The sequence below is a fragment of the Hylobates moloch genome, unplaced genomic scaffold (genome assembly GCF_009828535.3).
Source record: "Hylobates moloch isolate HMO894 unplaced genomic scaffold, HMol_V3 SCAFFOLD_24, whole genome shotgun sequence".
Taxonomy (NCBI): domain Eukaryota; kingdom Metazoa; phylum Chordata; class Mammalia; order Primates; family Hylobatidae; genus Hylobates; species Hylobates moloch.
In genome coordinates, this window is record NW_026652299.1 from 30,346,714 (window position 1) to 30,361,032 (window position 14,319).

A 14,319-nucleotide genomic window follows, 5' to 3' on the forward strand; every position below is an offset into this window, starting at 1 on the left:
ATGGGGTTTCACTATGTTGGCCAGGCTGGTCTCAAACTCCTGACTTTAAGTGATCCACACGCCTCGGCCTCCCAAAATTCTGGGATTACAGGCGTAAACCACCACACCTGGCTAGGAATATGGAAGTTGTTAACCTGCTCTGACTCCTACCTATCTCTTCAGTGTCATCTTTTGCCTTATTTCAGAAAGAGTTAACTTCATTTTTCAGTGTCTTAAATGTGACGCACTACTTCCTCTTTACTTTGTAAAGGCTTTGTTTTGTGCCTGAAACATGTAACCATCTTCTATTCATCATTTAGGCCTTTATTTAAATATATTTATTTCAAGCAATCTTTTTTAAATCAGTGTTTCTCAAAATGTGTCCCATGAACCATCTATATCATAATTACCTGAAAATGTGTTCTTTAAATTGCAGATTTTTGCACACCATCCCCAACCACACCCTCTGAATGAGTAGAGAACCATAAATATACATATTAGTACATTTTCCTGAAAGTTCTTTTGCATTCTCAGTCTGATCACTGTTACCTTAGATTTGTCAGGGGTGTCTTTTATGTTTCCATGGACATAATGATCTCCCTCTACTGGAAGATTTATTGCCTGAAATCTTTGCTGGTCTGCTAAATTAATCCACCAACATGATTGAAAGCTCACGGAGATAGGAGGACTGTGTTTGCTAGTCATTGTAAGTCCACTATCAAACATGGAGCTGTGTCTAGGTGGCCAATAATTAGATGTATGTTTTGCAGAGCAGGTACAGAAGTTATCCAGGTCTTAAAGGGACAGAACGGTCTTCCAGGCAGAGAAAATCATGTCTGAGCAAGTTAGCTCAGATCATACACAGCAGACAGGTTGGATGTGTAGCTGGGAGACTGGGTGTTAGTGAGTGAATGGCTGTTAAGTCAGGCTAGAGAAATAGCTTATCAACAATCCATACCTACAGAAAAGTGTCAAGCATAGCACAATAGAAAAAAAAGGGCGGAGGGGGGCTATGGCCATGAAACCTAGGTTTCAGGCCTGAATTGGCCTTGGACTGATTAATTTACTTTAAACAATTACTTGACCTTATGTGTTTTGTCTTTCCAAACTGGAAGTTGTGTATAATTATCTCACTTTCTCACTTTATAAGGAAAAATATTTACATAGGACATACAAATGAGCATACTAAGATAAACATAAAAGCAGTAAGCAAATGCCAAGTGTGTGTGTGTGTGTGTGTGTGTTTAAATTTGACAATCCTCTTTAAGGATTGAAAGATTTATTTATTTCTTGGATTTTGGGTCCTCCTTGTAGTTAAGTTTTTAAATCGTTTGTCCGTTACCTGAAAGCCACAATGAACTCCAAAGGGAAAAATTTTTACTTGTATATATTTCTCATACTTTCCATTAACATTGATTCCGCTTAATTATATTTTACCTTGACACAACATTTTACTCTTATAAGCTCCTGTTGTATGGGTCTGTATGGTTTTGTGTTGTTACACTTCAGAATTCAAGTGTCATAAGTAACTTTTCACACATAGAAAATGTCATGTTACAATCTAGAGCAATGTCTGTTTTTAGCAAATTGCTGATCTTTTCGTGTTTCTTTCATATAAAAAAACACACATACACACACAAACCTGCCTGTACAAAATTATCCTGGATTCATTCTATCACTCTCTTCCTGTAAAACAATTGCGAATGTGTAAAGTGTTGTGCATTCTGAGGCTACACTTGGCTCTTTGCTACTTTCTCTGGCATCACAGATCTACTAGCTTTAATAGAGGAGCATAGCTTTACTTACAAGAAATAAAGGTGTTCGCAAAATAGTGTAGAAAGTCAAATTTCAAATGCCCAAATATGTTAGTTTAAAATAAGTTAAGTCATTCAAAATTGGAGTGCTACATTTGTTCCATTGTGAATCAGTAGTAAGTGGAAACGTAGTAGAGTTTCACAGCAAGCATATTAGTATCTACACCATAGTTCTAAATCCAACAATAGTTGGGCATGTTGAGGGGCACTGAAGCCAGGCAACAGAGTTTGGAACTGATGAATAGTAGGAGGAGTAAAAGATTTTACTATTAATGCTAACTACCTCTCCCCACTGCCTGTTCCTCCTAACAGTATGCTTTTATTATGGCGAGATGTTAGTCAAAGGATGAACATTTAGTTAGACTGGAGAATAAGTTCAAGGGACCTATTGTGCATCATGGTGACTGCAGTTAATAATAAAATATTATATATTTGAAAATTGCCGAGAGTAGATTTTAAGTTTTTTCACCACACACAAAAATGGTGTATAAGGTGATCCCCCATGTCACGTTAAACAGCTTGACTTAGCCATTCTACAATGTATGCATATATCAAAACATCATGTTGTGCAATATAAATATATACAGAAACCAAATACATAAAATACCAAAGATGCATTAATAGTTATTGCGCTATAAATTTGATTTATATTATTGTATTTATTTCTGACAAAATTCACGTGGTAGGTACTATTATCCCTATTTTATAGTGGATAACATTGAAGAAACATGGAAACAGATATCATATGGGCAAGTTCATGATTCATCAACTTAGGTCGACCTATTTCCAACCTGTACCTATCAGCAGCTCATGCTGTTTTTACATCACCCTTGGAGGACATGGGGCTAAAATCAAAAGAGAATCAAGAACCATATTTTGATGATATTTAAAATGTATTGAGTCAGAGAAACCAAGTTAATTTCAAATAAGACATTTAGATATGCTGTTGTTTTTTCTTTCCAAGATACCTTTGGTTTCTTAAGACAATGACAAGACTTTTGAACATTGTAATTCTTTTTTTGGATAAGATTTTTATGTTAGAAAATCTTGGGAAAAGTGAAACAGGGAACACTGGTATTTTTCGGTGGTGTCGCCTTTGCTTGCATTCCCATTTTGTCAGCTTTTGAGGAGCCGTATTCACTATTAAGTTTGTCTTCAACATCCATTCTCTAACACAGCACATAAAACAGTCCGCTCATCTAACTCCACATGAATCTAATGTAATTTTAACCTAAAAACAGAAAAATGAATTAGGAAATACATTTGTCTTTAATATAATACAGAGTTCAGTGAATTCTGTGAGGCATTTAACCAAAATAACTTGTGCTTTCCTTAGTTTTTGTAATCCATTTTTTTAGATAATTTATGTAAAATTATTTTACTCTACAGGAGATATTTTGGAGGGTTTTTTTTTGGGGGGGGGAGGCTGCATTGCTTAGATACAGTTTGGCATTTAAAATCATAAAGACTTGGGTTTAAATCTCAACCCTGCTACGTGATCTTCAGTACATCTTCGAGCTTCTTCGAGTCCCAGTTACTTCATTTGTAAATTTTGAAGGTTGAGAACACATATCCGGAAGAACTTTTCAGGGGAATAGAAATAATTCTTCGACAACAATTATTGCAGTTGTATGTAGCTACTCAGTGAGTGGTGAATGTTGAGTATTTTGCAGCTTTAAAATTATTGTTTTTATCAAATTATTACTGCATACTACATATCAGTTAATGCTATTATAAGAAACTAAAATCATTTAGAACCTTTCTAACTTTTGTCTTATTTTTGTTTTTTCCCTCTCCATCTGTGTAAGAATCTGTGAAATAATGATCTCGAGCATTATGTGGAGAATATTTTCTCCTATCAGGGATTCTTGTTCTTTGCATTTCTTTTCAGAAACACCTCAAGATTTCTGTCCTTATAATACATCTGGAAGAAGCACACTTCCCTAGAGATAGGGCTTTATTTAAAATATCTCTTCATTCAAGGTGAGAATGTCATTTGCTGGCATTTCCCCCGACTTATCTATGTGCCTATTCTTACATCTGGAGTGTGTCATGACAGTCACTATAGTGATGTCCTCCAGGGACCTGGACACTATGTAGGCTTCTTTCCCACTGAGTACTGGGAATGAGAGCTGGAAATGTTGACTTAGATCCTTCAGGCAGAACTACAATGACTTGTCACTTTCCATGTTCTGAAATCCTACAATGCAAAAACCTCATGATAGTTTATTCTCCTCTTCCCTTTTCTTCTGCCTCTTCCTCTAAATATTTCTGATCTTTAACTCTACCACCAATCTGTAGCTAATGCATATTCTGAATTGTATCTGGGTACACTGAGTTCTGGTGCCACCAGCAAAAAGCATCTAGTCCGTTAAAGATTTTGTGAGATGCTTTATGTGGGACACAGTCTTTTAATGCTCATCATAACAAACAAACATATGTGATCCTTTCATGAATAAGCAGCAAATATATACCAATGCTGTATGAGATTTATTTGAATATTTGGAAGACAGAAGTTTTCTCATACATCTCAGAGTTCTTTTATATTTGAAGAAGTGACACTTCACATTATTATTGGATTTTCATTATCATTTTTGGGAAAGTTCTCACAAAATCTCAGACCTGAAGTTGTAGACAGAACTATAGAGCACAAAGATGTCTGCATCCTAATCCTCAGAACCCAAGAATATATTAGGCCATATGTCAAAGAGGAAGTAAAGTTGCAAAAGTAATTAATGTTGCTCATCAGCTGTATTTGAAATAGGAAGATAATCCTGTATTATCAGGATGAATCCAGTGTAATCAAAAGGGTCCTTAAAAGTGAAAGGAGATAGAAGAGAATTATAGGTTGAAGTAGGTATGAAAGAAAGGCACAGAGAAATGTAACATTGCTTGCCTTGAAATAGAGAAGGAGTCTACAGAAGCCATGGGATGTGGGTGGCTTCTAAAAGCTAGAAAAGGCAAGGAAATGTAATAGTCCCCAAGAGCATCAAGAATTAATGCAGCCTTGCTGATACTTGATTTTTAGCCCAATGAGATCGATGGCAGACTTCAAATGCACAGAACTGCAAGATAGCACACTTGTGTTTTAAGCTGTTTAAAGTCATTTAATTTTGTGGCAATTTGTCACAGTAGCCACATAACAATACACGATTTGTTTTTTTATGTAAAAAGACAGAGATGATAAGTTGGCTAAGTTTACATGGGTGTTGATGGAGGAGAGTAAAATTAGAGCAAAACTTAAAAAAGGCATAATTAAAGGAGGTTAATTTCTCATTTTCTTCCATATCCTTATCATATCTCTTAATGTTGCCAACATAATGCATGCTTACAGATCAATGGAGGCTGTTTGACCATTTATGAATCAAAATAAAATTATAATCTATACTGGTAGATGAGAGAGTCCCTACCGCCTTTCGAAAAACAAACACATTATCTTAATAAATAGCCATTGGAACCATCTCGGTATGTGAAGACTCTTAGACCTTAGGAAAAAAAATGGTTCATTATGCATTGCAGTTTTATATAATTGCATCATAGCAGTTTGTTCAATTGACTCTTTTAAGAAAAAGAAATGGAATACTGAGTAATCTTGCCACAAATCTTGAAGAAAATGAGACATTTGATCTTGCTGTGAATTTCAAATTATTGCATGTTCATCTTTTATAAAGTCTCAAAAATACTTTAGGAAGTTGAATGCTGTCATAAAAAACCCATGCACACCAATCAGTTCCATGGACAGAACCAAGTAGGTAGAAATCTTGAATAGAAGGTCAGTCTACACAGGTGGCTTAAAATAATTTACACAATAAATCTTTGGAAGGACAACATTGACTTTTAATCTCTCTACCTCTTTATTTTTTTTCTTTTGCTACATTTTTGAGTGAAGTGTTGTAATGAACATCATTGGGTGCTTGCACTAATCACCAGCATCCAAAGATAAATGATGATGGGGATAATGATACAAATTTTATAAAACACCTAAAGTACAGAACAGATTTATTGTCTTTGTTACAGTTCATAAAATACATGAATGAAAATTTAGAAGTTTGGAAAATTTTATCTCAAAGCAGAGATGGCCCTGACAATTTTCTATGAAATGTAGTTGATACATTGATGCTTGCATTGGGAGTGGAGGTGGAGAAAGGAGATAAAGAGAGATAGGGGAGGGTTTTCTGAACTCAAAGAATAACAAGGTAATTTCTGTAATTTTAAATACTACTCAAAGAGGACCCAGCATATAATTTGGAAAAAAAAAAAAGACAGTAAAGGACTTCTGATTATCTTTTACATTGCAGAGAATCTTGGTTTGGATTCTGAAGTTGCTAAAGCAAATGCCATGGGTTTTGCTGGATGCATGTCTTCCGTCCAGTACAACCACATAGCACCACTGAAGTCTGCCCTGCGCCATGCCACCGTCGTGCCTGTGACTGTCCATGGGACCTTGACGGAATCCAGCTGTGGCTTCATGGTGGACTCAGATGTGAATGCAGTGACCACGGTGCATTCTTCATCAGGTACACTCAAGATAATGCACAAGGGAGCTTCTGTCACTAGCACTACTTTTGGTGTCTTCAAGGAGCTTCCAGATTAAAGGGTTGGCTAACACGAATCAGTTTTTACCTTGCATAATAACAGGTGGTTAAAAATTATGACTGATATTTCATGGGTGATTTTATATATATTTGATGTAGTTTTATTTTTAATATGATGAGTAATTAAAACTAAATGCATAGTTGTGTACTTTGCTTATTATGCACATATATAATTCCGTGTGTGTGTGTGTGTGTGTGTGTTTGTATACATAGTCACTACTGTTGAAGTGGATACTGCTCTGAGAATTGAGGTATTTAGAGAACAGGGAGGCAGCAAGCTGGTTCCCGAACTAACATGATAATTCATATGATTAAAATAAACCTTTTTTTTTAGCTTTATTAAGAAATAATTGACAAATACAAATTATATATTTTTAAAGTGTAAAATGTAATAATCTGATAAACATGTGCATTGTATCATTACTATCACAATTAAATTAATCAACACATCACTGCACAGTTACCTTGTGTGTGTGTGTGTGTATGTGTACGCACATCTGATGAGGACACTTAAGATTTACTATTTTAGCAAATGTCAAGTAAACAATACAGTATGAATAACTGTAATTATCATGCTGTACATTAGTTCACCAAAATTTGGGCCAGGTGTGGTGGTTCATGCCTGTAATTGCAGCACTTTGGGAGGCCAACGCGGGAGGATCACCTGAGGTCAGGAGTTCAAGACCAGTCTGGCCAACATGGCAAAACCCCATTTCTACTAAAAATACAAAAATTAGCTGGCCATGGTGGCAGGCACCTGTAATTCCAGCTACTTGGGAGGCTGAGGAATGAGAATCGCTTGAACCTGGGAGGCAGATGTTGCAGTGAGCCAAGATCATGCAACTGCACTCCAGCCTGGGGTATAGAGTGAGACTCTGTTTCAAAAAAAAAAAAAAAAATCACCAAAATTTATCATCTTCTGACTGAAAGCTTGTACTCTTTAATCAACAACTCTCCATTTCCTGCACACACCAGCCCCTGTCAACCACCGTTCTCTCTGTTTCTATGAGTTTGACTTTTTTAGATTCCACATATAAGTTATATCATATAGTATTTGTCTTTGTGTGTCTCGTTTATTTCAAATTGGCATAATGTCCTCTAGGTTATTCCATATTGTCACAAATGGCACAATCTTTTTTAATGCTGAAAATTTTCAATTGTGTGTGTACACGCCACAATATCTTTCATCATTTAAGCATTAACAGACAGTTTGTTTCCATATCTTGGCGATTGTGAATAATACTGCAGTAAACATGAGTGCAGAAAGCTGCAGGCATCACACTCCCTGATTTCAAACTATATTGCAAAGCTGTAGTAATCAAAAAAGTACAATACTGGCATAAAACAGACACATAGACCAATAGAATGGAATAGAGAAGCCAGAAATCAACTAATCTTTGGCAAAATTTCCAAAAATGCATAATGCGGAAAATGTTGCTTATTCAATAAATTGTGCTGGGGAAATTGAATATCCACATGCAAAAGAATGGAATTGGACCTTTATCTTACACCATATAAAAATTAACTTGAAATGGATTAAAACCTTAAATATAAGACCTGAGACTGTAAACTCCAGGAAGGGAACATAAGGAAAAGTCTCCTTAATATTGGTCTTGAAAAAATATGTATATTTTTTTACATGACACCAAAAGTATGATCAACAAGAGTGAAAATTTAAAAAATGGGACTGCATAAAACTAAAAAAAACCTCTGCACAGCAAAGGACACAATCCACAAAATGAAAAGGCAACCTACAGAATTGGAAAAAGAAATGTTTTTAAACCATATGACTGATGAAGGGTTAGTATCCAAAGCATAAAAAGAATTAATATAACTCAATAGCAAAAAAAAAAAAAAAGAAAAGAAAGAAAGAAAAGAAAAACACTTCAAAAAATAGGCAAAGAATGTGAATAGGCTTTTTTTTTTTTTTTTTTTTTTTTTCACAAAAGACATACAAACATCCAACAGGTACATGAAAAGGTGCTTAACATCACTGATCATCAGGGAAATGCAAATCAAAACCACAATGAGATGTCACCTCACAGCTGATAATATGATGGCTAGTATCAAAAAGACAAGAACAACAAATGTTGGAGAGGAAGTGCAGAAAATGGAACCCTTGTACACTCCTGGTGGGAAGGCAAATTGGTACAGCCATTATGGAAAAGAGAGGTTCGTCAAAATATTAAAACTCGAATCCTATTTCTGAATATGTAACGAAAACAAATTGAATCAGCCTTTCTTAAAAGTAGAAAAATCCCACAGCACCGTCATCCATACATTCTCTGCTTCACTACTCTCTAAGTGCCTGTTCTATCTTTTCTTAGTCACTGTCATTTTGGGTGTCTGAAAATGTATCTGGGATTTTGTCTTAATCAGGTATGATAAGGTGACAGGCATGAGATGACTGCCTTTGAAAGAAAAGTTTATTTCTTACAGTTCTCAAGAAAAAGAGATACATTCTACCACTCAGAGCCACATGGAGAAGTGCTAGGGTTGGTTAGGAGGGAGAAAGAGAAAGGGGAAAGTGTGGTGGGGTGGCTGTGTTGCAGCTTCCATGGGAAGGAATGGGGTGAACCAGGTAGGTAAGCTTGAGCTAATTAGAATTGGATAGTTTGAATAATGTGGGCAGGATCTGCGCTACAGGGGTGGTCTCTAGTTATCTAATACTTGGCCTTGAGTGATTTCAGGCAAGAGAAATACTGGATTGTGAGTGCGAGTTAGATAAATGAATTAGTGGGGGAGATGGGCTCTGGATTGATTGGTTTGTGTATAAAATGCATGCTTGCAGGCATGTTGTTTGCTATCTCTAGGAATTAGCTAGCCCTGAGAGGGGCAGTGTCTCCCTGGCCAGCAAGATCCTCAAGATGTCAAAGCATCATAAATACTGATTTAAAAAATGACCAATACACTGGGATAAAACCAAGACATCAACATGTATCAACAGGTCAATATAATATAGATAGAAGCAGTAATAGTGTCTTCATTCTGATTATGCTTTAAAGTGGTTTGTATATGGGTGAGGGGGTATTGTCAGATTTTTCTAGGATGCTTTTTCTAAATCCACAGGATATATATTTTGTTCAGATTTTGCTGCTAATATTGGTATGAAATATGGGTTTTGCAAGTAGTGGTGATGAGTAGGCTAGGTCTGAGATGTTTGATAAGCTCCCAGGTTATCATGGTATTGTTTGACCCTCCCCTTGCCTCCCAACACACACTAAGAACAATAGTGGTGGGTGTTGAAGGGTTCTGGGCCGTGATAATTTTCCATTACAGGCACAATTCCCCCAGCAGTGGTCTATGATAGGTCATGATGTGTTAGTAGGAAGATAAAAGGTGGGACATCTTATTGCATTAAACAAGTCAAGGGGATTTTAATATCTTGGGAAATATATTGAGAAACATGCACTCTCTTTTATATGGCAGGACTCTTAGCCAAGACTTTTAGCCTGAGATCTGTAATGCCCAGTCCAATATTTTGTAAAAAATTGAGAAATAAATTTTTTAACAAATTTGGTAACCTGAGTAGGATATTTAAATATCTCTCTACTCTTCCAGCAATGTATTGCCCACTCCTTTACCGTTTAATGTTTCACCATTTTATTCTTCAAATAGGATTTTGAGTTGTCTTTCAGGGGATTCTTGTGATTCTCCTGTTGCCTTATTCATCACGCATCTTTTAAGCAGCTACTCAGTGCTAATTTCCATAGTTAGTGGAGATGACAAAAAATAAGAAACATTTAAAGTCCGTAATTTTAGAAATCTGTAAAGATGATGGAAGGCAATGGTTCAGGGAATTAGGGTGTGGCACTGGATGCCTGGCACTATATCATAATACAGTGTAAGCAATGCTAAAGGAAAACTATGAACAGAGTTTTTGGGTTGTATGGAACCTAGAAAAAGCAGCAAATATATCTCAGATGAACTAATGATAGATTTATAAATAATCTGGTCATGGCAATTGCTTAGGGAGGGTTTGCAATGTTCAGAAGACAGAAGACCATTACAAAAGGAAATATGTAAGTTAAAGTTCAAATTTCTGGTAGAGTGTAGCATATTTAGTAATCAGTGAAAACCCCTCACAGGTAAATCATTAGGTGCAAGTGTAGAAGTCCAACATATTTCAATAATGAGGAGTTCTTATGGAATGTTAGCTCTCTCTCTCTCTATCTCTATATATACATAGATATTTCATAGAGATAGATATAGACAGTTGCTCAATGTCTATATTATTATACAATAAATTCTATAAGAATAGATACATAGATATAGAATATATATAATATGTACATAATATATAATGTATAGATAGAATATATATCATATATAGATGTTGATCTGTATCTGTATTTATATCTATATCTATATTTATAGATCAAGATCTATATATATGATATAAATAGGTACATTTAAGCTGAGTCATTCTTTTTTGAGAGGGGAATTAAAACTAAAAGACAGGTCTAACATTGTTAAAGACAATTTAGACACACTGTGAACATAGAAGTACTATTGAAATAAATGAATACCCCAAGGGTTACTTTGTAGAAGGTGTCTATTAAGCATGGATATAGGCATGGTATTTTTAATTTTTGTAGTCATGTTACTGAAGCTGTCATCATACTAGATCTGAAGTATTTTATTTGTAGCTTTAATAAATATTAGAGGGTTAGAATTAATAATGTATATTAATGTATCATTAGCAAAATTTGCTAGAAATGGGGAAATCTGTTGTAAAATCAATGTTAAGTAATAACCAAGGTTATTACTTTGGTTAATAATGTTAAAAGCAGTACATAGACTCAATAAGGGAGAAACCACTGTAAGTCGGAGTAAGAAAAAAAAGCCATGAGGCTGGGTGCGGTATAATCCCAGCACTTTGGGAGGCCAAGGAGGGCAGATCACAAGGTCAGGAGTTCGAGACCAGCCTGACCAACATGGTGAAACCCCGTCTGTACTAAAAATACAAAAATTAGCTGGGCATGGTGGTGCACACCTGTAATCCCAGCTACTCAGGAGGCTGAGGCAGGAAAGTAGCTTCAACCTGGGAGGCAGACGTTGCAGTGAGCTGAGATCACACCACTGCACTCCAACCTAAATGACAGAGTGAGACTCAGTCTCAATAAAAGGAAAAGAAAAGAAAAAAACAGAAAAAAAAAACAAAAAACAGAAAGAGGCCATGATCTAATAAACCATAATGGATGATTCAGATTTGAATACAGTCATGTACCATGTAAAGAAAATGGTCTGCATAGACAGTGGTCCTATAAGACTATAATGGAGCTGAATAATTTCTATGACCTAATGAAGTGGTAGCAATCATAAGGTCCTAGCACAATGCCTTATCCACATGTTTGTGGTGACTCTGGTATAAACTTACTCCTCAATAAAAGCCTCAGGCATTTTCTTCAGGAAATAATTCAGAAGAAGGCATTGTTATGGTAGCATATGGTACCTCTTGCATATTGTTGGCCTTGAAGACCTTTCAGTGGGACAACATGAGGAGGTGAAAGACAGTGATACTAATGTCATGAATCTGTGTAAGCTGATCTACTGTGTATGTTTGTGTCTTAGTTTTCAGGAAAAAAGTTTAAAAAGTTAAAAATAATAGTAAATAAATTTAAAATAGAAAAAGTGTTATAGCAAAAGGATATAAAGAAAGTATTTTCATATAGTTGTATGATATTTGTGTTTTAAGTGTTATGACAAAGAAGTAAAAAAGTTAAAAAATAAAAAGTTTACAAAGTAAAAAACTTACAGTAAGCTAAGGATAATTTATTATGAAAGAATGAAAAAAAGTCAATAAATGTAGTGTAGCCTAAGAGTAAAGTGTTTATAAAGCCTGTGGTAGTGTAGAGCAATGTTCTGGACCTTCACCACCTACTCACTGACTCGCCCAGAGCAACTTGCAGTCCTGCAGGCTCCATTCATGGTAAGTGCCCTGTGCAGGTGTAGCATTTATTTAGATCTCATATTTTTACTCTGCCCTTTCTATGTTTAGATATGCTTAGGTACACATATACTCACAAATGTGTTATAGTTGCTTATAGTATTCAGTACAGCAACATGTTATACAGGCGTGTAGCCTGGGGGCAATAGTCTATACTACATGTGCAGCCTAGCTGTGTCACAGGCTGTACCACCTACGATTGTATGAGCGCACTCTATGATTTCCACACAATGACAAAATTGCCTAACGACACATTTCTCAGAATATAGTCTCACCATTAAGCTACACATGACTGTATTTATAAAGATGCAGGAGGCATTTTAAGTAGGTGGAGTAGCACAGGGATATACAAGAATAACAAGCACAGTGGACAATGTGATACAGGAGATCTGATAACTAAATATTTTTAATTTCCTCTCTTCCTGTCTCCCTCCCTCCCTTACTTTCTTCTTTCTTTCCTCCTTGTCTTCTACCTGTCTTTTACCATACCTCTTCCCCTCTCTCTCTCTCTCTTTTATTGCCTCCTCTGATTTCTCATTTTCTACCTTCTCTTTGTCTGCCTGCTCTCTCTCTGTCTCTAACACCCACTATCATCACCATCACCCTATTGTTATCAATTGGTGACATATATATATATATGTATATGTCTATGTTCTTCTCCATGTATGTATGCATGTATGTAGGTCATCCAGGTGTATAGAGATGATTAATAATATCAATTTCCAACTCTAAGTTTTTTCCACCAGACCCGTCTTATCATTGTCACCAGTTCTGAATACCTGCTCCATGGCCAGCACCTTCTTTAATTACAATACCCTTCCCATTTGACCCCATCAGCCTCTCTCTCATGTTGATTTGTTTCTGCTCCAATTTTGAGAGTCCTAGGAAAAGGCCACCCCTGTACACCACAAACGCATAAACTACCACACTCCGTTCACTTGAAGACACAATAAATACTTACCAAACATCTTTCATGTGTGTCTCTACATGGCTGTGTGGCAAGTGCTGTGGTATGAAGAAGTGTGTGTCTTGGTTTTTTTCATTAGGAAGCTTGATGTCCCACTTGTGAGACTAGGATTTGCATGTTTATACACATGTAAATGTGTATGTAATTAATAGTAAGCAAAATTATAAGAAGAAACAAGATTTAGTGAGCACTTACATTGTATCAGGCACTGTTGTAAAAACATATATATTAACTTGTATAATTCTTACAAAACCTGTTAAGGCAAAGACTATCATTTTTACCATTTGACAGAGAAGAAAGTTTAAACGACACATGACAGGACTAATGATGTCACATGGGGGCTTGAGTTCTGTTGCTGCCTGCACACCACCAATCTTGGTATTTTTCCAGCAGCAGAGAGGAGTAATATAAAGACTCTGAGTGCAGTAGTCGGATAGCTTTGGTGTGAATTTTGCCTCTTCCATGAATGATCTGTAGGACTTTGGACATGTTATTTGATTGTTTCAATCTAGTTTCCTTATTTGCCAAAGGGGAACAATAATACTCATGTTGTAGTAGTTTTCCAATGATCAAATGATACAACAATAATAATAATAGTGGCTACTTATAAGTGTGTAGTAGCCACAAGGTCCTGAAAATTTAACGTGCAGTATGTACACACATACAGGTATTTACTACTCTCCTTTAATGCATGTACAAATATATATTTAAAAAGAGGTCTTCCTCAATGTCACCAGACCAACAAACAACAGAGCAAAGATTCAGATTAAGGCCTGTGTACCCTTAAACTTGATGCTTTTTCTTACATCATATATGGTACTGTACACACAGTACAATTCCTCTCTCATCAGTGAGGGCTGCTGCTGAAGGTGTTAATTCTCCAGCACTTTTGTTCTTTACTGTCAATAAACTCAGGATCCTCTTGCATCTGAAGAAAACTCGCAAGCAGAGCAGGGCGTCATGCATAGGAATAAGAACTGTCCAGCGAGGCAACAGGGGACATTAGGAGCAGGG

The 14,319-nt window shown here is 36.1% G+C and overlaps 1 protein-coding gene across 1 annotated transcript in view; it reads left to right on the top strand.

The window, feature by feature from the left end:
• CNTNAP5 (contactin associated protein family member 5) overlaps nt 1-14,319 on the top strand; it is an 879,440-nt gene that overhangs the window by 855,080 nt on the left and 10,041 nt on the right. The window contains exon 22 of the mRNA XM_032145556.2: nt 6,092-6,310. Within this exon, the coding sequence (XP_032001447.1) occupies nt 6,092-6,310 (219 nt within the window). The remainder of the gene's footprint in view (nt 1-6,091; nt 6,311-14,319) is intronic.